At 47.9% G+C, this 26,181-nt stretch overlaps 1 protein-coding gene across 12 annotated transcripts in view; it reads left to right on the forward strand.

Moving 5' to 3' along the window:
• Positions 1-26,181, forward strand: part of MYCBP2 (MYC binding protein 2) — a 3,160,061-nt gene that overhangs the window by 1,390,711 nt on the left and 1,743,169 nt on the right. For all 12 annotated transcript variants that reach the window (XM_069639721.1, XM_069639717.1, XM_069639718.1 and 9 more), the window contains one exon: positions 2,129-2,271. In XM_069639721.1, the coding sequence (XP_069495822.1) occupies positions 2,129-2,271 (143 nt within the window). The remainder of the gene's footprint in view (positions 1-2,128; positions 2,272-26,181) is intronic.

The raw sequence follows: 26,181 nt of genomic DNA on the forward strand, positions 1-26,181 counted from the left end.
TTTGAACAGTAATCGGGAGAGTGATATGCAAGGAGACTCGCACACTGGCCCCACTTGCTTGGTGCAGAGCTCTTACAAGACTTGCCAAGAATCCTAGATGGCGGACCAGCCTTTTATAGGCTTTGTTGGGAATACATGTCAAGCCTGTGTTATTAAGGTGAAGTGTTAGACAGCCTTTCTCACACTAGTGATCACAATTTTACATTTGCAGGCCCTTACAGGGAGAAAGGCAGAAGGGTTGTGGGCGCATGTGTATAAACAGAAGCCCAGAGAACACATTACGCTGGGGTTTGGCTGCAGAGGGGTGGTTGGTGAGATCAAAGGAGGTATTTGACAGAGTAAGTTCCAAGGAGGTGGCGGTGACAGGAAGCATAGAGGTGATGGTAGTAATGGGAGAAACTGAGGCTGTATCGACAGGAGGAAGAAAGCAGGTGGTGGCAAGAGAAAGATCTAATAAGGAGTTGGTGAAGAGAGGAACTAGGGGAGTGGTGGGTCAGGGAGGCGCAGAGGTGGTGGAGCAGTGGTTGGTAGTGATGGTTGAGAGAGGAGCAGATGAGTAAGGTGAAGAGACGAGGAGGAAGTGTAGTTACTAAGATCACCAGAGGAGGTGGTTAAAGGAAGGACTGCAGAGCAGGTAAAGGCTCGGAAAGAGCCAAAGAGAAGAACACAGAGAGGGAAACACAGACGCATGCTTTTTGTGTTTTTAACCCACACTAGGTGGGTTAAAAAGCACAAGGGTTATCGAGGAGGGCTAGGTTGAGTTCCACGACCAGAGGGGGCTCAAGTAGTCTTGCAGAAAGGCTCCTTGGGTACGAGCAGATCTCAGTGTGACAAGGAGGGTAGTATCAGTCTCCTGGTTCCTGTAGTAAATATCAGAGGCATTTGTTGGTAACTACTTAGGCTTTATTGTAGAGCCCCCGGAGCGTATGGCCACCGGGGCATCTTTACACTCAAATGGTTCTGGAATGACTACATTCCAGAACAATACAACACATACATAAAAGTAAGACGTAAGAGACCCACAAAAGACCCACTATAACCGTTCCCTAGGGTCAGGCCCCTAGAGAGGAAGCTCCAGTGCCTCATGCATAGCCTACCTTTGGTCCAGATCTGCCTACCCAACATTGATAACTTAAGTGCTGACATCCTTTCTGGCAAAGAAGCTGGGGGAGCCACACAGAGATCAAGGTTCTGGTGGCCGTTTTACATGGACTCACCCAAAAACTGGGAAACGGAGGGATGGCAGCTGTATACAGAACCCCACAACCATAAAGTTATCTGTGACTCTTCATTTCCTTCCTAGGAGACTGTGGGGGGAGACTGGGCAAAGACCCAGAGTGAATTTGAAAGACATTTTTTTTTTTGTCTGAGAATCTAGAAACATTGTAAGAATTGTTCTTCTGAAAATTGCTTTAGCAGACCTGTGAACTTTTACAGAGAATGGAGAATTCAATGAGACTGGAGGAGGCTTGTGTGGAGAGAAGTACCATCTATAGTCAGTTTCTCTTCCCTCGTCCATCCAAAGCATTGTCTTGAGAAACCCTGAATAAATAACTCCAAGCGGTGGTAGTGTGGCATTATTGTCCCACTGGCGCACACTCTAAATTACAAGTTCCTTGATGGCTTTTTTGCATTTCCCTTCTTGATATTTGGCAGTTCTACTAAACCTTGTGATTTCCCGAGGAACAAAAGTGTGTAACTGGGGAAGATGGCCTCAGAGGCTCGAGGTTTATATACAGATGACAATTCGGGCACAAAAGAGTGCTACTGAACCGTGTTCAAGCAGACCTCTGTGCTATGTGGGGTGGAGGGTGGGCACCTAGTATTTGGTTGGGTAGAAGCACGGATATCTGACATGACCGCAGTTTGCCCTTCTGAAGTTTAAATCCCACTTCAGGGCCAATTTACCATTTGATCCAGTCAAGGTTGATGATTTGATTCACCCTTGTACTCACCTTGCTGCCTGATGCCTAGCAAAATGTAATAAACAACTTTGCCAATGCTTGCTTTTCTTTGTACCTACCAGAACTTGAACCAGTGTTCCTCCATTTCCCTTGTCGAAATTGAACAATTTAAGAGTTGAATTCTTGCACACAAAATTCAAGTCAACTCTGCTTATCAATTTCAGGAGTGAATATGATGGAGACTTGCAGTCTCAGCTTATGAGTAAAGCTAATGAAGAAGATAAGAACTGCAGCAGAGCTCTCTCGGTAGTCAATGCTGTTGTGCGAGCTGCTAAAGACCTCTTGCACCGGGCTCTTGCTGTAGATGGTAAGCCAATTTCCTGCGATTCACCCATTATTTCACACTACAATGACAGTAGCATTTTATAGGCTTAGGGCAGATGTAAGAAACTCCTTCTGTCACAGCTCTATCCTTTGTTTATATGTATTAATGTCATTTTGCAAACAGTCACATTTGTTTTCAGGATGCTTTTTGTATCATTCCCATATTTAAATATTGATACTAATTTGTATTATAGAAAGGCTTTCTTCTAACGGCTCAACAATAAAAAAATATTTCTGGAATGTTTAATTTGAACCACATTAGCAGGTGCTGTGTGCAAATAAATGCCAATTTTGTTAATAGATTCTCCAGTATTAGTGGCCACTAGATATATTTTATTTTGTTTATTTCCTAGAATATTTTGAACATTCAGAATGAATCTTCATTACAATGAAGTTCAAGGTATTAATTGTCCTTCTGCACCTTCTTTAAATGCTTATGCAAAACGCACATAGGAGGTTAAGAGAGCAATTGGGTTAATGACCCACTGTTCTCATTGCCATGCTTCAGTGATGCATCGTTACAGTTGAACTATATTTGCACAGGAGATCCCTGTCACCATACAATATATATTGGCTCCCACACATCCTAAAAAGACATTGCTAGAAGAAAGCAAGTAAAATATTTCTTTATCTTGTTTCTAGTATTCGTAGTAGCAGCATAGAACAAAACTGTAAAAGTTAGGCATTTGGCCTGTACTTTTGGGTATATTGGGCTATAAGATGAACACTGCTTTTCAAATGTATCAGGCTTAAGAGCCACACTATGTGCCTCACATGAAATTAACATTGAATTTAACATTCTCATTTGTGGGGTTTCTTGAAAAACCTGTACCCATTGAGTTATCAGGGGCCTATTTTTGATGGAGTTCAGTAAAAATTAAATCTGTTCACTGTGTTTGAAATGTTTGCATGACTAGAATGACTTCCCAGGCATTGGCTCCTGTTGCATCAACTCCATCAGGTGGCATGTATGGCAGAAGGCATTCACCATGTTATTCATGATGACCCTATCATTCTTTACATTTTGGCTCTACTATTGGTTTTTGAGAACTTCATTGATGCACTTTTAATGAGGCATTGACAGTACATCTTCTTTCATAGAATAAAAGGACCATTCTTGTGTCTAGAAGGACGCTAAGTTACCTGTAAGCCAAATGTCTATGCTCTTTAGTAGAGTTTGTTTTATCACATTTTATCCTTTTGGCCAAGTGTTGGGGAAGTTTCTTCTTTGTGCATTTTACCACCATAGTTTTCAATGGACCCACCAGCAGCAGTAGTTTTCTTGAACCCATGCCTGTCTTTCGTGGTAAGTAGACTTTTTTTGCTTTACCTACCTTCTCAGCTCATTTATTTTTAGGGCAATGGTAATTCCTTCCTGTGCAGGGGGACTGTTTCCCTCAGTTATGCTTTCTGTTATTTAAATTCAGCACACCACCGTAAAATGTATTATTGTAGTGTTGCATCCTTTTTTCACTTTTGTGTGGCAACATACTTTATACCTTTTTGATGTTCCTAGGATGATCTAGTGGCAGTGAACTCTGGGTTTTTTTTCGTTACCCTTTTTCGGTGCACACCATACACTATTGTTTTTTCCGACATAATACCATTTCCAGTACTATATACTCAAAATGGCCATTCATTGTGATGCAAGTCTGATGCTTTGACCATCTTGTCTTTTGTCAGTCTTCTTTCCCTGTCCTCCATCTAAGAGCATATAAGAGCATGCACTTCCCAGGATCCGATGTGGATTCCCAGGCTAGGTTCTTTGTGTTGCTGAACTGGTGAGGTTTGAATTTGGGACTTTTCAGAAGTGTCAGTTGCTGAACAGATGTGGGTTTTGTGGCTGTCCATGATTGGTAGAGCCCTTGCCTATTTGAATGGCGCAGATCCTTGCCATTGGTGGGCCCGGGTAACCCCCAGCCTAGATTTTAGATGAGGAGTCTTCCACTGGATCTAAGAGTCGGACGATAAGCCTGCTGAAGAAAGCCGAATGGATTACAGCTGAAGTCAACCAGCATTGTCCAAGCCAACCACTGTGCCTCCTGCTGCCTCTCCAGTGATCACGGCAGGCCCTTGGCAGTGCATTCCCACTGTGGACTGGTGGAATAAACTGGCCCTGTGCCCTGCACTAGTCGCCTGACATCATTGGCCATCGGAACACAGTTCTTTCTTATCGGCGGTGCTTTCGACAGACAAAGATCATCGCGAGAGACTCCTCATTGACTGCAGTCACAGCTTCAGCCTACCTCAGGGGAGAGAGGGGGTTGTCACATTCCACGTGTCCCTTAGAGAATGCCTACCCTTTCAATTCCCCTCTTTTCTACTTAACCTTTACGATTTCCCTTTATCATAGAAAGCAGTCCTTTTAAATTCTGCCCCTCCTTCCATAAAAAGTATCCCTGCAAGGACATCCATAAGGTGTGCAATCAGTGCCTTCCTCAAGAACGTCTGGAAAAACGCGGTGCCGCCTGCCAGCTTTTTCGGCCTAACGCTCATGGATCGGCATACTAAGTGTTAGGCGTCCAAAAACATGCAGGCCGAGGCTGCTATAGAGGTGCCAGCAGGTGTGGAAGAGTCAGAGGAGGAGGTGTTCAGCGCACAACGTGAATCTGATGATGAAATGGGAGCAGATGCTTCACAAGTGCCAGTCCTACCTCCGAAAGGCATGCCAGTGGCATCGCTATGGAGACAACACCCAGCCTCAGTGGCGCCCACGGACATAAAAACATGGGGGATTTCACTCTCTATCGAGAGAGAGAAAGACACAACCCCAAGCCTTTCGACAAAACAGTTGTCGAAGCATGGCCACGCGGAGCAGAAATGCTCCTTTAGCAGTTCTGCTTTGACGCAGTCGTCTACGCCCAGAACTCATGTGTGCAATACAGCCCAAAAAGGCAAACGTCAAGCAAAATATCATCCGGGCATATAAAACGTGGGCTGCAGGTTTCACCAGTACACAACAAACTTATGTGGAAACAGCTGTCCGTTCCCAGTAGTACTCACACCACCAAGCGTGCTTAGACAAACAACCTTCAAAACGCGTGTAGTTCCAAATTTTGGCGAAAGCCCATACGTTGCCGAAAACTTGACATTACACAGAAACCTCTTCTCCTTTTTCTCAACCTTTAGCTTATAGCCAACATCATAGCCCTGAGGAGGTTACATTCCCTTTTTAAGACACACATTCTTCTAATCCTTGGACAAAGGAGAAATTCCAACAAACCATGGACAAGGTCTCTTCCTTTGTAAACTTTATGGAAAAATGTCCACTTCCAGAGACACCGATGCAAATAATGCAAGGACAGCCTCCCTCTAAAACATACATATTACAGGTGGATGCCCTGTTACAGTCCCATGTTACACAAAACCAGGTCATTGATGTAGATCAGGAAAATGTACATCGGGACAATACTGGCTATTATGATGATCAATTTGGGGATGACAATACTTATGATGACGATGACCAATTCTTGATCCCCTTAACCCCACATGTTGATCAGCCAATAGCTGATTCTAATGTGCTTGATCAGGTCTTATACAATGATCTACTCAAAAGGACAGCAGATCATTTTAAAATACAAACACAGGATGTTCCCCAGGATCTAGATTTCGTAGATTAAATGTTTGATGAGAAATCTTCAGTATGTCAATTTATAAATTTACTACTGTCAATAAATAAGATGATACAACTTTCTCTAGCTACACCATCACTTACCAGGGCTCTTAACCCCAGAATAGATGAGACTTTTCGTCCTGATCCTTCTGACCCATTGAAAAATCAAGCGTCATCTCAAACCAGAGTGCTCGGTAGTTATGACCACCCGCAAAAGAGCAGGGACAGCATTAGCTTCTATCAAGGCACCCCCTTAAAAAGAGAGCAAAAAAACCTTTCGCGTTGTGAGAAAAAGGTAGCAACATCATACCGGGTGCGAATTGCTAATAACACAAACCTGCACTACAGTTACAATAGGTTCCTTTGAGATGAGACATTACAATGGTCAATGAAACTAGACTGGGGGGGAAATATTAATATTATTAAAGGCAACATCGATGCAGCAGATAATGCAGGCATAATTGTTGCCAAGGAAACCTTACTAAAACTGCATGCCTGGCTGCGTCAAGTCAGGATTTAATTTGGAAAACAAGCAACGCTCTTTAACTTCTTCTGAAGACACATCATCCTCGGCGTTAGAGAATCCTTCAGCCATTTCAGATCTTTCTTAGTGGAGGCAATATCTGGTTTGCTGTGGCATGCACACCCACATTCCAGGGTGAGCTGAATTTGGTTCAGGCTCGTTATTGTCTGTGGAAGAGTCAGTAGCTGTGCGGGGCCGATTTCTTACATGCTGGTGACCTAAAGCATGTAGTAGCTTCCCCATGCCCTGATCTATGGCACTACATTCAATAGCTGTGGTATCTGTCAAGAAAACATACTCAGGACCTCCAAGCCCACTCCTGTTTCTTTTGGGCAAGGCCAGGGTACAGGCCCTTCACCAGTTGTGCTCACCGGCTGCTTACCAATTTGTTGGATAATTTAATCAAATTAGCAATTTCTGGCAATTTGATGGGACATGTACTTAAGAGTCATTTTCAGCTAGTTTCTTTACACTTGAGGTATGTATCTGTTTGGTCAATGCAATTGTATGCGCTAAGCCAGTTCAACCAGGCAAAGAACTGTTCCGCTATGAAGAGCCTACACGAGGCAGGGGCTGACCACCTTTCTAATTCGTGTGCCACCGTCAGAGATTTAATGACCCAAGAGTTTGCTTGTGCCTACACTGGAAGTTATATCCGTTTCCCTAATCAAAGGAAGTGCCAGTGGAAGAAGTGCAGTTTCTCGAAAGTGGCAGAACTTGACTTTTTGTGAGCTTTATTGGGTCTTGAACTCAACATTTGTGCACCATAAATGAAGTGTCTAATTGATTAGGGCTTGGACGAGCACTTGCCGTTACTCCCCTGTGTAGCAGACAAGCACAGCGACTAATTTGTAATAAAAAATAGTTTCCGGGGGACAAATATGTTTAGCACAACCGTGTCACGTCAAGACAGCAGCTCCTCACACACTAGTGCTATCACTCACTTCTGCTGCCCACAGTGTAAATATACTCTGGTGTTGTAACTGCAACCCCCACCGGCTCATTGGGGGGGGGGGGGCTATCTGTGCACTGCCCATTGCAGATGTGCAATTTCCAAATGCCAATGAATGTAACATAACAAACTAGCTTGTCTTGAAATGAAAGATTGTTAGAATCACCTCAGACCTCTGCACACCAAATTTGCTTCCGCTCCAGGCCAGGATATTGTTGAAGACTTCATGTATCATCTACAAAGCAGTCACGAGTAGCACACAAGTGTACCTGGTGGCTAAATTCCACATATCTGGTGGCAAACGTACCTCACGCAGCAAATCAACCAACTGGCTTGAATCACAACTCATCTGCAAAGAGAGCACCTGCAAATAGCCCTTCTCTTGTCATGCACCCACCCTCTGGAGCGCAATCCCGGTGTGTCGGCTTGGAATGCCCCCACAATTCTCCAATTTCACATCTCTCAAAAGGTACAAGAAAAAACTGTTTCACTTTCACTTACAACTGTCTTTCTCCTTTAAACCAATCACTGAGCTCTGGGTCATACTGCCCCCAGCCAATAACCCCCAAACACACCTGCTATTTAAGGGAATGTTACCTGTACTGCAATGAAGTGCAAGTTTCAACCTCTTCCTACACTTTTGCCTCTGGGGTGCTGGAACCACTATACCTACCATAACAATTGTTTTCCAACTTTAAAGCATTAAACTTCCTCGACCCATGTGTGCCCTTCCCCATCCATCCCACTACTAGCCTGTGCCAGCAGTTGCTGCAGCACCATACATGTGACATGGAGCAGCAGTGTGATGGGCTGGAGGTGGGCCGATCTAGGTCTCGCAAATAACCGGCCCGGGCCACCCGCACACTGGGCGTCGCCCGCCGACTGCTGGTAGGCATTAGAGGGCCAACATTTTTTGGGTCCTGGCACTTATTTCTTTACAAATTAAGTACTGGATGCATGCCTGAAGTGTGGAAGTGCAGAAGAGGATACCATTCACATGTTTTGGGACTGATAGCAAGATTTTGGCAGGAAGTGGCGGATATTCTGCACGGTATGGTACAGATAGCCCCAGCGCGCTCTACTCCCAAGTACCTCTTGGGTGACCTAGGCAAGGTCTCCGTACAATGGCTCAAGGATTTGAGATTTGCTAATGAGAGGGAAGAGGGGTATATAGCAACAGTTGTACTTGTAGGTAGACCAAAGGACATTTGGGGTCCATTCCATGACTACCTCTCACGGACCATGGCAGACACAGGGGGTATATTGCAATGAGCAAAAGGGAGTGGATATGGTAATTATTACAAAATGCTGTCCTTATTTGTGAACGTTAAAGTGCTCATCTATGGTGCAATGTGACATGTCGGCCTAAGTTTTAAATGAAGGTTTAAAAAAAAATGGTCCTCGTCACAACTGAAAACCAGTGCAGTAACTTGAAAGGCTCCTCCTTCCTTTTGGATCACTTTTCTGCTCGTCTTCTAAAAAATTCAATTTTAAAGGTAGCAGAGGACCTAATAATAATCATCGTCATCAATGCCTCTGTCGTTTTATTTATCCTAGTAGGTATATACAGTGCAAGTTCTTACACCTTGCCTAAAAGAGCCTAAATGAGATGCTTCCCACACAGCTAATTGCATGCTTCTTTATAATCTTCCCTTCTTAAGTAAAATCTTAGAAGGAGAAATTACTGCTCAATAGTCCATTCATGTAAAGGGGAGGAACCTGCTGTCAACCAGTCAGGCTTTGGTCCTTACCGCAGGGGTTATAGGTCTTTACATCGCTGTAAAAATAACTAATTAACACAACTTCAAATTCCTTTTGAAAAATAACAAAAAACATTTCCATCAACAGTAATATCGCATACCTACCAATTCTGTTGCATTTAATTTTCCTTCTCAGTTTAACACCACCTATTGTTTCTCTGTATTGCAGTCACGTAGTGGACTTTGTATGCATAATAGGACAGTTAATATGTATTATGTACTTTCCACTCATATTAATAAATGTGTAATGTTTTCCATGGGTATTTATGATTAACTGGGGCACCCCACCTTACTGTCCCTTCCCCCAAACCCACACACCCTACGCCTTTGCTTTAGAATGGTATCGGTAATATGATCGCTGTTAACCACCAAAATACGTTCTTTTTTTTTAGAAACAAAATTTTAAAAAAACATATTCTCATCTCTTTTTTAGATCAATTTCTCCAGCATGGGGTCTGGCATGGATTCACATGCTCATGAATATTCCCTGTCGTCAGGCCAGGAATCTTCGGTACAAGAAAAAACTGTTTCACTTTCACTTACAAACTGTCTTTCTCCTTTAAACCAATCACTGAGCTCTGGGTCATACTGCCCCCAGCCAATGACTGCCCACTCCCCAAGCCCCTCCTCTGGCAGCCATCTTCAGATTTTTACCACACGTTCAAGTGTTGGGCGTCCTCGTGTTTTGCTTCGTGAGCTTTTCTACGTTTTCGCTCTTTTTTTTGATAAAAAGTTCTATTTTTGGTCAATCGAGCCTGTGTGCTCTTTCGCTACTTTGACCGGCAAGCAGGGATCCGTTTGTCAGCGTCTTCAAAGCCCCACAAGGGCAAGAATCTTCAAAGTTTCATCGAAGATTCCAGAAGGCCTTCGGGCCTACACCGCACGCTGGACCATGTTGGAGGAAAAGGAGGAGGGAAGCTCCCTCTTCAAGCACTGCTCCAGTTGCAGATTGAGAAACATGTTTGTAGAGGACCAACACCTCCAGTGCCTCTACTGTCTCCATCCGGATCACAGGTAAGCGGTTTGTGAAATCTGCCTTGGTGTTTCAAGGATCATCACAGTAGGCCCAGGCGAAGTCATTCTCGATGATCGAGCGGGTGGTGGCCACCCTCTCGAGGGCAAAAGGGGTGATGCGGTCAAGGATGCCCCAGCGGTGCCCAGAGTATTCCTTCCACCGAAGCGGCAGGTCTCGGCCAAGCTGGTGGAGAAGACACCAGAGAAGAGGATGCCATCTCTAGCCCGAGACCGACCGCTCAGGATGCAAAAAAAGGGAGGTGGGAGAGGCGGCCTCAACCGTGCTCCAGTGCACAGATATTTCTTCCTCGGATGAGGAGGACCTGGTGTCCCTGGTGAAGAAGAGAAGACGGCACCCTACACTGCTGCATGAACTTGCGCACATGCCCCTCCGCCCCACTAGAGATACAGGGTTGGACAGGACGGCAGCGTTTCTCTCCCACCAAGGGCTTCTCCCCCACACTAAGTGGGTCGTTCCATGCCATGGTAGCCAGAGTGTCTGAGCTCTTCCAGCTGACGCCAGAAGAGACCAACAAGGAAGGTTTCCTTTACCAACGGTGTGAAGCCAAGAGGCAATGCTTCTCCTGGACGATGTTTGGGACGAGGGCCTGGCTTTGATGAGAAACCCGGCCTCAGCCCCTAAGTTTGCAGCCTTCTCCGGACTTTGTGGTCTCTGCGGCAGCAAGAAAGAAGTCTTCTAACCCCTCGTCTTCAGCCTCCGTTCCTCCAAACAGCAAAGGGAAGAAGTTAGATGCCTTGGGTAGGAACGTGATCTACTCGGCAGCTAACACGCTTGCAATCCTGGCCAGATGCGACAGAGAGCTGTGGTTTAAAATGGCCTCGCTGGTGGAGTTTCTGCCCGACGACAAGTTGGAGATCCTCCAGGAGGGCGAGGTGGCACCGGACCATGCCATCACTGTGGCCCTGAACATCGCGGACACAGGGTTCCGACAGAGTTGGGATCTGTGTCTGCCTCCGTCATCGTGGCTGGTTGAAAGCCACCAACTTCCGTCAGGAGGTCCAGACGAGGGTGCTGGACATGCCCTTTGACTGGGACAACCTCTTTCGGAAGGCAATCGACTAATTGTTGCAGGCCATCAAAACCAACACGGAGACGGCCCCTGCCCTGGGTATGCTTCCGCATCATTGTGCCTCCTTTCAATCCTCAGGAGGGAAATCCGGCAACTCTTTGAAGGGCTTTGGCAGGGTATCCTCTTCGTACCACCAGCCCTCTTGACCCACAACCCAGGAGGCCTACAGGGGCTGTTCCAAGACTTTTGAGGGAGGTGGCCGGCGTCCTTGTCACTCCCAAGTTGGCACGCAGGCATGAATCAAGTTTGAACCAGCCAGGACGTCGGTCCCCACCCTTTCACCCCGGTGGGAGGCCGGTTGGTGGGCTTAGTCAGCGAGTGGCAAAAGATCTCCACCGACCGGTGGGTGTTGGACGCTCTCGCCCATGGACACTCTGGAATTCCAACGAAAGTGTCAGTGGATGCCGCTGGTGGCCCAGCAGGAGCAGAACATGCCTCAGCTCCTGCAAGAAGTACGGTCCATGATAAGAAAAGGGGCAATAGAGCTCTTTCCAAAGCTGCTCTGGAGTCTACTCCAGATACTTCTTGGTAAAGCGGAAGACCGGGGGCTGAACGCCCATTCTGCAACGCTTCAACAAATACCTCAAGTCCCAGAAATTCAGGATGGTCACGTTGCAGCACATGCTCGGCCAACTGGAGGAAGGAGACTTGCATGTCCCCATTCGCAAAAAGCTTAGGAAATTCCTGCATTTCATGGTGGGTTTAAAAAACTATCAATTCAAGGCCCTCCCTTTCGGACTGAAGTTGGCACCCAGGCTGTTTACGAAGTGCCTGGCAAAGGTGACAGCCCACCTGAGTCTACAGGGTATACACGTGTACCCGTACCTCGACGATGGTACCCGTCCAGGGAACTGGCCATTGAACACACAGAGAGGATGGCTGCTGACGGATCTGGCGTTCTCCATCAACTATCCAAAGTCCTGCTTGATACCATTGCACAACGCACTGTTCCTCGGGGCTAGGTTCAACACAGTTTGCTGCCTGGCGGCTCCCTCGGACGAGCGGATAGCGGCCCTGCTTAACAAGGTGCAACGGCTGTTGAGACTGAAGTCTGCCACGATGCGGACCATCAAGTCTTTACTCGGTATGATGTCATTGTGCATTTACCTGATCCGACTCTGCAGGTTGCGGATGCAACACCTTCAGGACTTCCTGACGCTCGGTGGATTCAGGTGTCCGGAAGCTTTGGAGACAAGATTATTCTCAACAAGGAGTTCGGTTAAGCAATAAGGTGGTGGGGCATGCACTCAACATCTCTGGGGGCACGGATTTCCAAAGCACCCCGTACCAGGAGACGGTCACCACCAAATGGCTCCATGCCAGAGGCCTGTAGGGGCCGTAGGAGAGGGATCTCCACATCAATGTCCAAGAGCTACAGGCAGTATTCTGGGCCCTCAAGTCGTTCCTTCCATCCCTCAAGGGCAAGGTGGTGAGGGTCTTCACAGACAATACCACCACAATGTTCTAGATCAGGAAGCAGGGGGAACCAGATACCCAGCGCTCTCCAGAGAGGCGTGGGACTTGTGGCACTGGGCTGTCGCCCAGGAAATGTTCCTCATTCCTTTCCACCTGGTGGGAGTCAAGAACACCATTGCCGACTCCCTCAGCAGGGAGCTGCGCTCTTGCCACGAGTGGGAGCTTCGACAGGATCAAGTGGACAGCCTCTTCCTCAAATGGGGCAGACGGGGGGCGTGGCTACATGGCCGCGGGTTAAGACGTTCATCTCGAGTGCTCCCGTCAATCGGACAGTGATCCGGCTGCAAACAGATAACTTACGCCTGTATTCTGAAGTGAACCTGAAGCTGCCGCACTATGAAGGTCATCGACACGTAGCGGTGTGAAACCCGACGTGAAACACATAACCAGAAGGGAATTTGATGCAAAAGAAGTTGGCATGACCCCATGGACAAAGGAATCAAGATGGCGCCCTCCCGGGATCAACACAATACCTCATCATAGAATCGCGGTGGGAAGGAAAGGAGCCCTGTTCTTTGCAGAGAGTGAACGTAGCGATCTGGACATGGGCCAGGAGAAAGCGGCAACTATATGGACACAAAAGTAACTGCTACGAGTGGAGCTGGCAGGAAAAGCACGAGACACGCTAGCACCGCGGATACATGGTGTTTCCGGAGAAAGCGAGGATAAGGACAGACAGCTGCGGAATAGATACGCCGTGAGCTGACTGCATCGTGGCTGAGCGAACCGAAGATCCCTGGACCACTGCACACTGTTTTAAGAAGGTGCATAACCCAGACTGAACATTAACGAGCACCAGCGCCAGAATTAACATATGCTGCAGTACAAGGTATGGAGCCAGGTGGCTGGAAGGCTGGAACAGCGGGCCGTGGACTGACAGAGGCTACTGAGTGACACAGCAGACGTAGCTGTGAGGCACCTCCGGTGGAAACGCTGCTGGCCCCAAGGCTAGTGGAGGCGAACGAAAACATTAGCGCAAGCCGCCCAAGTACAACAAGATCAGAGGGGCTCAAAAGGCACACGATATAAAGACGGCTGCGTCGGTTTACTCTAAGCACCACTTGGCAGCCAACGCGGTACAATACAGAAGACTGACAGGCCCCTAATGCATACGATAACCAGGATGAACGCGCGCAGAAACGTGAGACACTGGCTGTGGTGACTAGCACTGTAGATCAATAAAGGAGCATGTGGCAGCGCACCACGGAAAGCTGGAAATAACTCCCAACAACAACGCTGAACGTCAGAAAGCAGCGCATATACAGGCCAGGACTGACTGGGGGCTAAGGGGACTGCTGTACTGCTGCACTGGAGGGACTATGCGGTAGCAGTGTCACCGAAGCGCACAATCTGCCTGAAAGCGAATTCATTCCTTTGGGAAGAGCTGCGACGTGCAGAACCAGCTGATGCTGGCATCGGAAGCCCCGGCGGGCACAGGAATGCCAGTTGCAGGAGCGTGGACTGGATTTAAATAAGGGCAGACACACACCCCCACAGAACAGAGTGATGGACAAGGCTGCAGCACATGAGGAGAAACCCTGTTGACCGGGGTCAACCTGGAGTGCAACAAACAAGATAATTACACACGTAGCTGACGAGGCATACGGAAACTGAGGGATCACACCTAACACTGGCTGCACTAGTGTGCATAATGAGGAACACATGAGACACGTGATGAGCAGGTGGACCTGCTTGAGCCCTTAGCCAGTGTGACAGTGCTTCTGGGCACCGGAGCACCTTGTGAGTCCTTACGCCCTTGAGAGCAACCCTTTCAGGACTAAGTGATTCCCACAACAAGATGGCATGCTGTGGAATCCGCCGACTATTTTGCGGTCACGCAACCGCGTACGAGCGGTTTCCTTTTATACAGACTGATTTCTCTTCCGCTTTCAGGCTGGCAGAGACGGAAGGTTTCACTCAATCACAAGCTGACATCCGATCAGCAAGGTAACACTGTGCTGCGTTAGTACTAGGTAGCCAATAGTCGTTTCTCGTTTTAAGTGATATAGAGTTTTTCTAGCTCTTAGTGGTTATTTGTGTACCTTTTAGGTGTGGGATATGAATTAAGTGAAGTCTGCAGCTAAATTGGCGAGAGCGTGTGTCAGCAGGTACGAGGTCAATACATGGCTGTCATGGTGGTATGTTTTTTCTAGTGAGCGTTGCTTCTGCAATACTGCCCTTTTCCCTTCTAACCAGCATCCAAGTGACGCTGGGGGAAAGGTGATTTTGGTGGCTCACATAGCACAGAGGCGGCAGTGGAGAAAGCAGTTCTGAGATTTAACTTGTGGCAGCAACATATGGAACAATTTTGAGGTATTTTAGTGACACCACACTGCATGGGTGATGTGATGATGGAGTTGAATGGGGTGTATTTTCTTGGACTGATTACCTTTTTATTTTTATTTCTTCTGATTTTGTACTCTTCAAAAGAGGGGCTCTACTCCCTAAGATGGTACTGGGTTAGAGCAACATTGTTATTGCTTCTACATCTGTGTTGGACAGCAACAGCGAGTGGTGTGCTTAATGTAAGGTTTACAGTAGACAGGATTTCATTTAGGATTTGGTCTTTGAAGACGGGTTATATTATGAAATGGACATTTATACTGTTTTTCTGCAATAATTGGGAAATGTTTTCTTTTACTGTTACAGATACGAGGGTTGCTTCCCTGAAGATGGGACTTGATGTCCCGAAACGCGTAGGATTGGTGCTTATATAAACCCTCACTTATGATTTGGATGCACACTACAATAACAAGTTCTACTGTAGATAGTGACACAAGGTTAAAACTGTAGACTAGTACAATTGTGTGTGTTGTGTCTGTATCCTGTGAAGTACTGGAACTCTTTCAGGAAGATGAAGTGGCATCGGACCACGCCATCACAGTGGTGGTAGACATTGCAGACAAAGGTTTTCGCCAGATGGGCAACAGGGTGTCTCTGCGCCGTCAAGGTTGGTTGAAGGCTACAAACTTCTGCCAGGACGTTCAGACAAAGGTGCTGGATACACCATTCGATTGGAAAACCTCTTCGGAAAGGTGGTCGATGAGTCTTTGCAGGAGATAGATTGACACAGAGACAGCACTTTCACTGGGAAGTTTAAAGCAGCGAAGATCCTCTTCCTTTCGCCCCTCCAGAGGAAAGCCAGAAAGATCTTCAAAGGGTTATAGTGCCCCTTACAGCCAGCCCTTGTGCTCTTCCACTCAAGAAGCATACAGGGGGTGCTCTCAAGGCAGCAGAAGTCAGTGGCGGTGCCGTCCGTGATAGGCAGAATTATATGCAGTACCCTTTGGGAACACCACACACAATTAAGACTACAAGTGACAGTACAATTTCACCTTTGGTACAAGCCTGTACTACACAGTTAAAGTGGTAGCAGTAGCGGAGCAGCCAGACTTATCTCGAGTAAGTGAGCAGTATCAAATAGTTACACAAAGGACAGCAATTAATGATTCAGGCAAACACTGACTCAAGGTTTTCAAGTAAAAGAATTTCTGATGTTTGTTAATCTGCTTAGAATCACATGCTGTGCATAGTCCGACATCCAGTGGTCACTGCGGAGTATTGCATTTTGTTTTTCGTAGTCGAAAAGGGGACGTCGACAAGGCGTGTCTGTAACACTATCCCTATAGTGATGTGCAGTGTCCCCACAATCCCTCACGTGTCGAGGTCCCTCAAATTGTTTTTTTCCGCCCAGTTATTGGTTGCCTTTATGCGGAGCTCCTCGAGAGACATTGTGAAATAATTTCCTCGACCCTTGGTTGTTTATTATTATTATTAACTATCACATAGATCCCTCCCTCGACGTAGCTGCCAAGCTGTTCTCCGCTGAGCAAGATCTTTGACGGAAGGACGAGCAGAGGAGATCCTTCGGCGCTGCCGAACACGTGGCCTGGCCTCGCCGGCCTAACACAGTAGGGAGAGTGGGGTTGTGTGGTCATTTCTTTGTTTCACTCTGAGAATGCCTTTCTCTTTCCCCTCCCTCTCTTTCGAGGTCGTAATCACATTTCATGCCCTCGGCTATGGAGAGGACATCCTTTAGGTTTTGCCCGCGTTGCAAGGGCAAGTTTACCTGGAAAGACCAGCATAAACGGTGTAACCGTTGCTTGCCCCTCGATCACAACGAGGACGGCTGTGCGGCATGTAAGTTACTTAAGCCCAAAACTTTAAAGGACCGCAGGGTCAAAAGGTGGGCAGCCTATGCGATGTCTAGGTCTGACTCCTCGACTGCTGCCGCCGCCGAATGTGATGAGGACAGTGATTACACGGCCTCCGCAACAGAGGTTGTAGGCCTCTCGAAGGAGCGTTCCCGCTCCTCGTCGTCTGTCCCCGGCCCCGACAAGCCCGGCTCACGCCCCGCTTATGGGGATGAACACCCCGGCGACAAGGACGAACACAGAAAAACACATAAGCACATACCCCACGGCACGCATTCGTCGAAGATGAAGGCAGCCATAGCGTCAATGGAGGCGTCGGGTCCACTGGCGTTTTCCGCCGACCTTAAGGGTCGCAAGCCCTCCCGCCACCGCGACTGAGCTTTCTGTAAATAAGGGCGCTAACTCCAAATCCTCAGGCGACGCGCCTCGCAAGAGTGCATATGTTGCCAGTAAAGACTCGGCACTGCCTAGCGCGACGGCGAGCGATCCCTCGACGGAGAAGCTGATCGCCGAAAGCCTCGCGCGTATAGCTTCTAAAGACGGCCAGAGACGGACAGCAGGTGACACGCCGAAAACTGCTCACAAGGCCAAAGAAACGCCAAGGACGCCGGAGGGTAGGCTGGGACAGCTCCCACCATCGACAGAAGGCCCTAGCCCGCGAGAAGGTTTCTCAGAAGGCGAAGGGACCCTATCTTCGACGCTATGGGACAGAACTAAGCAACTACAGGGAGAGGAAACTCCCTTTTCACTCCCAGACCGCTCTGGCCTACCTTACTGGACTGTAGAGAGGTTCCAGTCATGTATGGACAAGCTAGACAGGTTCATGGCCATCCCAGAAAATAGGACACCCAAGAGGCCAAGGGAGGTACTCCAGGAGGGGCCAAGGGCTAAATACCCGAAGCTCTTTAACCCCCTACAGGAAGACATGAACTCTTACGACCTCACTGAAGAGGACTCTCACTTCCAGGAAGAAGATGAGTTTGTGAATAATGAAGACCAACAAGAGGAAGAAAGTTTTCATGATGACACTATCATAGGTGAGGGCTACGAGGAGGACCCAGATGAAGGTGGCTCACAGCCCTGCCAGTCACCATCAGGGTCTACAGACCCCGACATTATAGACATTTCTTCTCCTCAGACAACACCTGTCAGGAACCCATCTCCAGTAGACGATCAGGCCACCTTCAATGCGCTACTGAGGAAGGCAGCAGCACATTTTGAAGTTGAAACTGGGGAGATCACCCCAGATACTGATTTCGTTGAAAGGATTATTAAAGAAAAACTTCCCACTAGTCAAACTATTCCTATCCTCGCCTCAGTTAAGAGACGACTCACCCCATCGCTGTCCACCCCTGCGCTGGTAAGAGGGGTCAATCCAAGAATCGAGAAATTGTTCTCACCCTCTCAGTCAGACCCATTATATATCAGGGGTCACTCAGTCCCGGACTCCTTAGTGGTGACTAACACAAGGAAGAGGGCTGGGGTTCCACTGTCAACCAGCGAGGAACCCCCAGATAAAGAAGGGAAAAAGCTTTATGCCTTGGGCAAAAGAATTACCACCTCTGCAGCGTTTTCAACTAGGATTGCCAATAATAATACATTGCTGGCAAGCTATGCTGATGCTCAATGGGGAAAGCTTAAGCAGGACATCGAAGAAGCCCCTGAACCTCTAAGAACTCGCTTATTGGCTACAGTTACAGAAGGAACTCTGGTCACCCAGAGCATCATTAAGAACACTCTTGATGCGGCAGAAACTGCTGGCCGATCTTTGGTGCAGGGAATTCTGCTGAAGCGTCACGTCTGGCTTCGCAATTCCGGTTTCAAGGCAGAAACACAGGCGTCACTCATTAATAAGCCAATAGAAGAGACAAATCTCTTTGGAAGGGCAGTGGACAACGCACTGGAAAATGCGAAGAAAGAATTCGACACCATAAAGACCTTAGACCAAATCTCAAAGCCTCCAAACAGGCGGGGATTTGGCAACAAGCGCTTTTTTCGTGGCCAATGCCAACAGCAGCAGCAGCAACAGCATTACACTGCGGGCAACTGGCCCTCTAATCAGGGAACCAGTAACCAGTATAACCAAAGAGGACAACGGCGTGGCAAGGGCAGAGGCCGGGGCTCCACCCCCAGAGGCGCCCCGTCAAATAACACCAAATGACCCAAAGGTTTGGGTCCCCTCCCATGCGTCTCCGGTTGGGGGCCGGATAACATCGTTCCTATCAGCATGGGAGGGAATAACATCAGACCGGTGGGTATTGTCAACCGTAGCCCACAGGTACTGTATAGAGTTCAATCGGTCCCCCACCTACAGACCTCCAAGGGGACGACGCCTGTCACCAGAACACCTCGTCATTCTCCTGCAAGAAGTAGAACAGCTGCTACAGAAAGGAGCAATAGAGGTCGTGCCCCTGTCTCAGGTAATGGAAGGTATTTATTCAGTGTACTTTCTTGTACCCAAAAAGGACCTAACCATGCGCCCTGTACTAGATCTGCGCCCAGCGAACATATTTGTAAAACCACAAAAATTTCATATGGTAACATTACAGGAGGTAATTCCCCTGCTATCTCAGGGGGACTACATGACAACACTGGACATGAAAGATGCATACTTTCATATTTTGATGTTGCCAGCGCACAGAAAATATCTCAGGTTCATGATAGAGGGCAAAAACTACCAGTTCAGAGTGCTACCCTTCGGCATAGCATCTGCACCGAGGGTATTCACGAAGGTAGTGGCAGCGGCCCACCTGCGCGGGGATGTCCATACCGGTATACCCTTACCTCGACGATTGGCTCATAACAGGGGAGTCTTACGAGACATGCTTCTCAAACACCCAAAAGACAGTAGACCTTCTGTTCCAATTGGGCTTCTCCATCAACGAGAAGAAGTTCAGCTCAGACCCCAGCCAAATCAAACAATTCCTAGGGGCTCTAATTTGAACAAAGGACGGCCTTGTCTTCCCCTCCAACGAGAGGGTCCAAAATATGCTGTTTCAGATCCCTCAATATGTGGCCGGTCGAGAGGTGACGGTATGGCGTCATGTATTTATTTGGTACCTCACGCGCGCCTGCGCCCAATGCAAGAGTGGCTCAACAGCCAGTGGTGTCAGGCCAGCGGACAATGGGACGATCTATTGGTGGTCTCGCAAGCCTTGGTTCTCTCGCTACGGTGGTGGTCGAAGGAAAACCTGGTAATAGGGAAACCATTTGCCACCCCCGCAGTGGAAGCCACTCTAACCACAGACACATCCCTCACAGGATGAGAGGGCTCACCTATCCCATCATACTGCTCATGGAGTTTGGACTCCGAGCGTAGCTTCCAAGCACATAAACTTACTGGAGCTACTTGCTGTGTTCAAGGCACTAAAAGCCTTCCAGACACACCTACAAGGGAAAACAGTGATGGTCCTCACGGACCGCACCACAGCCATGTACTACCTCAACAAGCAAGGGGGCACTCACTCTCCAGGACTGTCCAAGCTGTCCCAGAACATCTGGAAGTGGGCTCTCAGACACAACATGGTCCTATTGTCACAACATGTACCAGGAGAACTCAATCTGCTAGCAGACGAACTCAGCAGAGACTTCCCTCTGCCCTCAGAGTACGAATGGCGGTTACATGAAGACATCGTCTTCGACGTCTTCACACAATGGGGCTTCCCAGAAAAAGACCTGTTCGCAACTCTGGAGAACTCACAATGCCTAGATTATGCCTCCAGATACCCACAGAACCGCTCCAAGGGGAACAGTCTCTGGATACGATGGTCAGGGAAATTTGTTTATGCTTTTCCCCCCCGACTTCTCTGCTGAACAAGATAGTGCACAAGATGCACCAGGAACCAGTCACCATGATACTGATAGCCCCGATGTGGGCCCGCCAACCATGGTTTTTGCGCACCTGATGGAGATGTCCCTGTCCCCACCGGTGAAACTGCCCTGCCCGTACAACATGCTGTCACAGGACAAGGGCAAGACACTACACCCATGCCCACAGAACATGAATTTAGCAGCCCGGCTCCTGAGGTCATAGAATTTGGCCATTTACAGCTCCCACAGAGATACATGGACATTCTCAGAGATGCAAGAAAACCCAACACTCGCCACTGCTATTCTAGCAAGTGGAAGAGATTTGTCATCTGGTGTAGAGGTAAGAGCATCAACCCAGTTCACTGCTCTCCCACACAAATTGTCCTTTACCTGACCCATTTACTGGACTCGGGTCTAGTGTTCAATTCTATTAAAGTCCATCTAGCGGCACTTTCTGCATACACCACCTCTCAACTTAAGGTGCCATGGTGGAAAGTCCCAGTTATCAAAGCCTTCATGGAGGGGGTAAAGAGAATACACCCTCCGATAGCAAACCCAGCTCCCGGCTGGGACCTTAATGTGGTACTTACCAGGCTCATGGGCTCACTCTTTGAACCCATGCACAAGGCAACTCTTGAGGACCTCACTCTTAAGACTGCTTTCCTAATAGCTATCACCTCCATTAGGAGATTAAGTGAACTACAGGCTCTTTCTGTTCTAGACCCCTTTGTAACAGTTCACAAAGATAAGGTGGTTCTACACACACACCCAAGGTTTGCACCGAAATTAATTTCAAAATTCCATGTCAACCAGTCAATGGAACTACCAACGTTCTTTCAAAACCCTTCCAATTTGGGAGAAAAAAGCCTGCATACACTCGATGTACGCAGAGCTGTCATGTTTTATATGGAAGGAACTAGACCACTGAGAAAGACTAATCAGTTCTTTGTCTCGGTGGCTGCAGGAAGAGAAGGAGATGCAGTCTCAAAGTCCACTATATCTAGATGGATTGTTCAATGCATCACTCTCTGTTTCTCTCTTGCTAAGAGAGAACTACCCTTCAAGCCAAGAGCACACTCTACTCGAGGCACTGGGCATCCATAGCATTCATTACAAATGTGCCCCTTGAGTCCATTTGCAAAGCGGCAACCTGGAGTTCTGTACACACCTTTACAAAATACTACTGTCTAGATGCTCACTCTAGATCTGATTCCCAGGTGGGACAAGTAGTATTAAGACATCTTTTCTCTACTGTTCCTTCTCACAACCCACCTCCAACTCCGGGTACTGCTCGCTAGTCTATGCACATCATGTGATTCTAAGCAGATTAACAAACATCAGAAGACAATGCATTACTTACCGTAAAAGCATTTCTGATGGTTGTATCTGCTTAGATTCACATGCGCCCACCCTTCCTCCCTGCTCGGATGGAAGGAACATAGACATCTTTCTACATCTCTCTCTTTTCTGTACTCACTCACGTATAGAAGGCTCCCTCAGGGCAGAAAAAATACAAACAGAGGGACCTCGACGCGTGAGGGATTGTGGGTACACTGCACGTCACTATAGGGATAGTGTTACAGACACGCCTTGTCGACGTCCCCTTTTTGACTATGAAAAACAAAATGCAATACTCCGCAGTGACCACTGGATGTCGGACTATGCACAGCATGTGAATCTAAGCAGATACAACCATCAGAAATGCTTTTACGGTAAGTAATGCTTTGTCATACATTTGTTTCACTCTTCAGTTGTATAACATTACACTATTATAAGCAGTCTAAAAATCACACTCTTCATACACCACACCACTTCCCTTAAATTCAAGACAAGTTAAGCTCACAAAATGAAGTGGGAGCAAAATGGCACTCCAGCAATTTAAAAGGGAGGGAAAGACAGAAGTTAACAGAAATGAATCTACACCAACAGTTAAGTACTCAGGGCAAGGGAACAAGAGAGACAACAATGGTAAAATCAGATAGAATACGCTTAGGGCCAAAGTCAATGGTTCAAAAGTCTTTTGTCTTTTGCTCAAGATAATACAGTTCTGTGTAGTTCGCGGTAAAGTTCGTGGCACGGTTTCCGGACGAGTTTGGTTGGTAGAAAAGTTAGTTCAAAGAGAGGAGAAGGACAAGCCCTCTGATTGGAGAAAGATTTCAAACACTTTCACCGCGGCTGAACGAAGTGAACAACCGGATTAGCACAGTACCTTAAAACGGAGAGGGAGCTGTAGCTGAGGCAGACGTTCCTAGTAGTTCCTGCAGGCCAAGGGTTCCTGAAGCGACTGTTGGACTGAGCAGAAGTAGGAAAACTGGAGGGTCCTGTACTACCCAGGGAAGAAACCAGCAGCAAAGCAAAGCAACAAATAAAAGGTGCAATCCTTAAAACGCAAGCATGATCTGACATTCCTGGCTATCCGGCCCACTGTAGCTCTGTACAGTGAATTCGACCAGAGTAGGGGTCCTGGCTTGCAGTTTGGATGAACTGGTTGGTCCCACTAGCTTAGGGGAAGATGTTTCCAGGAGGATTTCGTGGTCGTCGGATTCTGGAGAGTCAGACCTGCAGCAGGGCTTCACCGGGCGGTTCAGTCATTGTAGGGGTCCTCTTCTGTCAGTTCCTCGTTGGTTCTTTCATTCCAGTGGCGACTCTGCTCTTCCAGTCCCAAAGACCTGCTTCTTATGCAGTTTTCCCCCATTCATACAGCCTGGCTGTCAATCACACAGTAGGGTGGCTGTCCTGGCAAGGACAGTCCCCTCAGCCAATCAAACAGGAGTGCGACTTGGGTTACCGAGGGAACCCATTGCAGGGGTCCGAAGATCCCTCCCTCACATACTGCCTACCTAGACTTTCAGGCGCCTTAAGGACAGCGAAGAAAGCAGTCGTCCGGTCCGGTTTGGCGCGCAGAGAAAAACACGAGAAAGACTTTAACAAAAAGAAATGGTGAATAAACCCAGCCGGAGCCAAAATAAAATGTATTTGGTCAAGCGGGTTTATGTTCGAGGTTAATGTAATAGCCTAAATCATTACCACGTTTATATAACATAATCGTGGTAGAAAAGTTAGGGTAGATGCCACTGCCACCAGCCAAGTCTTAATGTAAAGGGAGTGAAACAATGCCCCAAGATGCACAGACAAAAAGGGATAAGAATTAACCTTTTCCAGTACTGCATGGAAGATGGGGTGTACTGGGTCTGTGGTAAACGTGACTAAATAAAGTTAATGGCAACTTTATCTTTTCTGGGGGACAGTAGTCAGCCCCAGAAAAATGGAGTCAGTGGGAAGTCTAAAAGACAACCCTGTGTCACTGCACTGAAGGTGCAGTGTAACACACATGAAAAATATGGTGCCCTGGAGTAGGTGAGGCTCCAGTGCCCAAGATCACTCAAAAAGTAGAAATACACATTACAAAACACGTAAGAGTGGGAAAAAAGGCTCACACTCTTACCCAGTGAAAAAAATCAATCCTAACAATCCAGCAAAGCTGCTGAGGGACTCAGTAGGTAAGGGAAATCAACCATTTATGAGAATTCTCCCTAACAGTCTGCAAGGCAGAACACCTCCCACCAGGCAGGCCTGAACCAGCAGTGGCTCTGGACCCCCACTTGGGCACCCAGTGGGAGGCCAGCTGGCGAAGTTCGTTAGAATGTGGGAAAAGATCACCACGGGCAGATGGGTGCTGGATGCTCTCGGACAGGGGCACATGTTGGAGTTCCAACGTAGGTGTGAACTACACGGGCTGCAGCTTCTGCAGGAGGTGCGACCCTTGTTACGAAAAAAGGCAGTAAGGCCTGTCCCTCAACAGCTCTGTAGTATATTCCAAATACTTTCTAGTTCGAAAGAAAACAGGGGGTTGGAGGCCGATTTTGGATCTACGTCATCTCAACAAGTACTTGGTCTCAAAAGTTCTGGATGGTCACGTTGAAGCACGTGCTCGTCATGCTGAAGCAGGGAGATTTTTTTACGTTGTTGGATCTGAAGGACACCTATTTCCACATCCCCATTCACAAAAAACACTGCAAGTTCCTTTGATTTCTAGTTCAGGGTCCGCACTACCAGTTTAAGGCTCTGCCTTTTGGCCTTTTGTCGACCCGAGGGTGTTTACGAAGTGCCTGGCCCCCATGGCGGCACATCTTTGTCTGCAGGGCATCCATGTGTACCCTTACCAGGACGCTCTATTGCTAGGCGCACGACTCAACACTGTGACATGCTTGACGTCTCTCTCGGAGGCGAGGGTGAAAACCATGCAAGACAAGGTGCAGCGCTGGTCGTCGGCACAGGCAGCGATGGTGCAATCCATCAAGTCGCTTCTGGGCATGTTGTCCTCCTGCATAAACATTGTTTGCCTTTGCAGACTGCGCATGAGACCTCTCCAGGAGTTCCTGGATGCGAGATGGATGCAGGTATCTGGGAACTTTACGGACAAGATCTCTCTTAACAAGGAATTCTATCGGGCGATACAGCGGTGGGGTGTCTCGTCCAGGTAGCTCCGTTTCAGGTTCCTCCTTCACAGGAGACGGTCACCATGGATGCCTCTCTAGAGGGCTGGGGGGCCAACACCAGAGAGTTGCTCGCCAGAGGCCTCTGGCAGCCAGAGGAAAAGTTTGTGCCGTATTCTGGGCCCTCAAGTCTTTTCTGCCGTCATTGAAAGACAAGGTGATGAGGATCTTCACAGACAACACCATGACCATGTTCTATATCCGAAAACAGGGGGGCCTGGTCTCCGGCACACTCCAAAGAGGCCCAAGACTTGTGGCAGTGGGCCATTCGTCAAGGCATGTTCCTCGTTCAGTTCACCTGGTGGGAGTCGAGAACAGCACGGAACTGTGTTCTTGGCACGAGTGGGAACTTCGCCAGGACCAAGTGGCTCTACTGTTAAACAAATGGGGACGACACTAAATCGACCTCTTCGTGACGGCGGCGAACACCAAGTGTCAGAGGTTTGCCAGCAGGTTCCCTCAACCGAGGAGCTTGGGAGATGCGTTCTCTTTCCCGTGGGAGGGACAGTCCCTATACACTTTCCCCCCCATTTTCCACTCCTCCTACGTGTGATTAACACACTCCGTGTCACTGCGGAATGATACTCGTGGCCCGGTGTGGCTGAGGCAGATCTGATATATTATGTTAAGTTGTTTGGTATTTATATAGCATTTATATATCATTGGTATGACCTCAAAGCGCTGGTAGGTTGAACGCCCTCTGGGACCGTAGTCCAGGTCAGTTGCGAGAGTAAGGTGTCATAGGGTGCTTGGTTGCACCAATTATGTGTGCAGCCGATGCAATTGCCTGATGGTAGCTGCAGCCTAGCATTAGTTGTAGTGGTATTGAGATCAGTTGAATGTGTAGTCTGAAGGATGGATACCAAGACTGGATTCAGGCTGTGTTAGTCCTATGTAGGATGCTTATGTGAGCAGCTATGCCGGTTGTCATGGGATGTAGCTGCGTTTTATTAGAATGATGAGGTGTTCATGGAGTAATGTTCGTATGTGAGCAGCTAGGCCGA

This window comes from Ambystoma mexicanum, chromosome 7q (assembly GCF_040938575.1).
Source record: "Ambystoma mexicanum isolate Mex_15411 chromosome 7q, UKY_AmexF1_1, whole genome shotgun sequence".
Taxonomy (NCBI): domain Eukaryota; kingdom Metazoa; phylum Chordata; class Amphibia; order Caudata; family Ambystomatidae; genus Ambystoma; species Ambystoma mexicanum.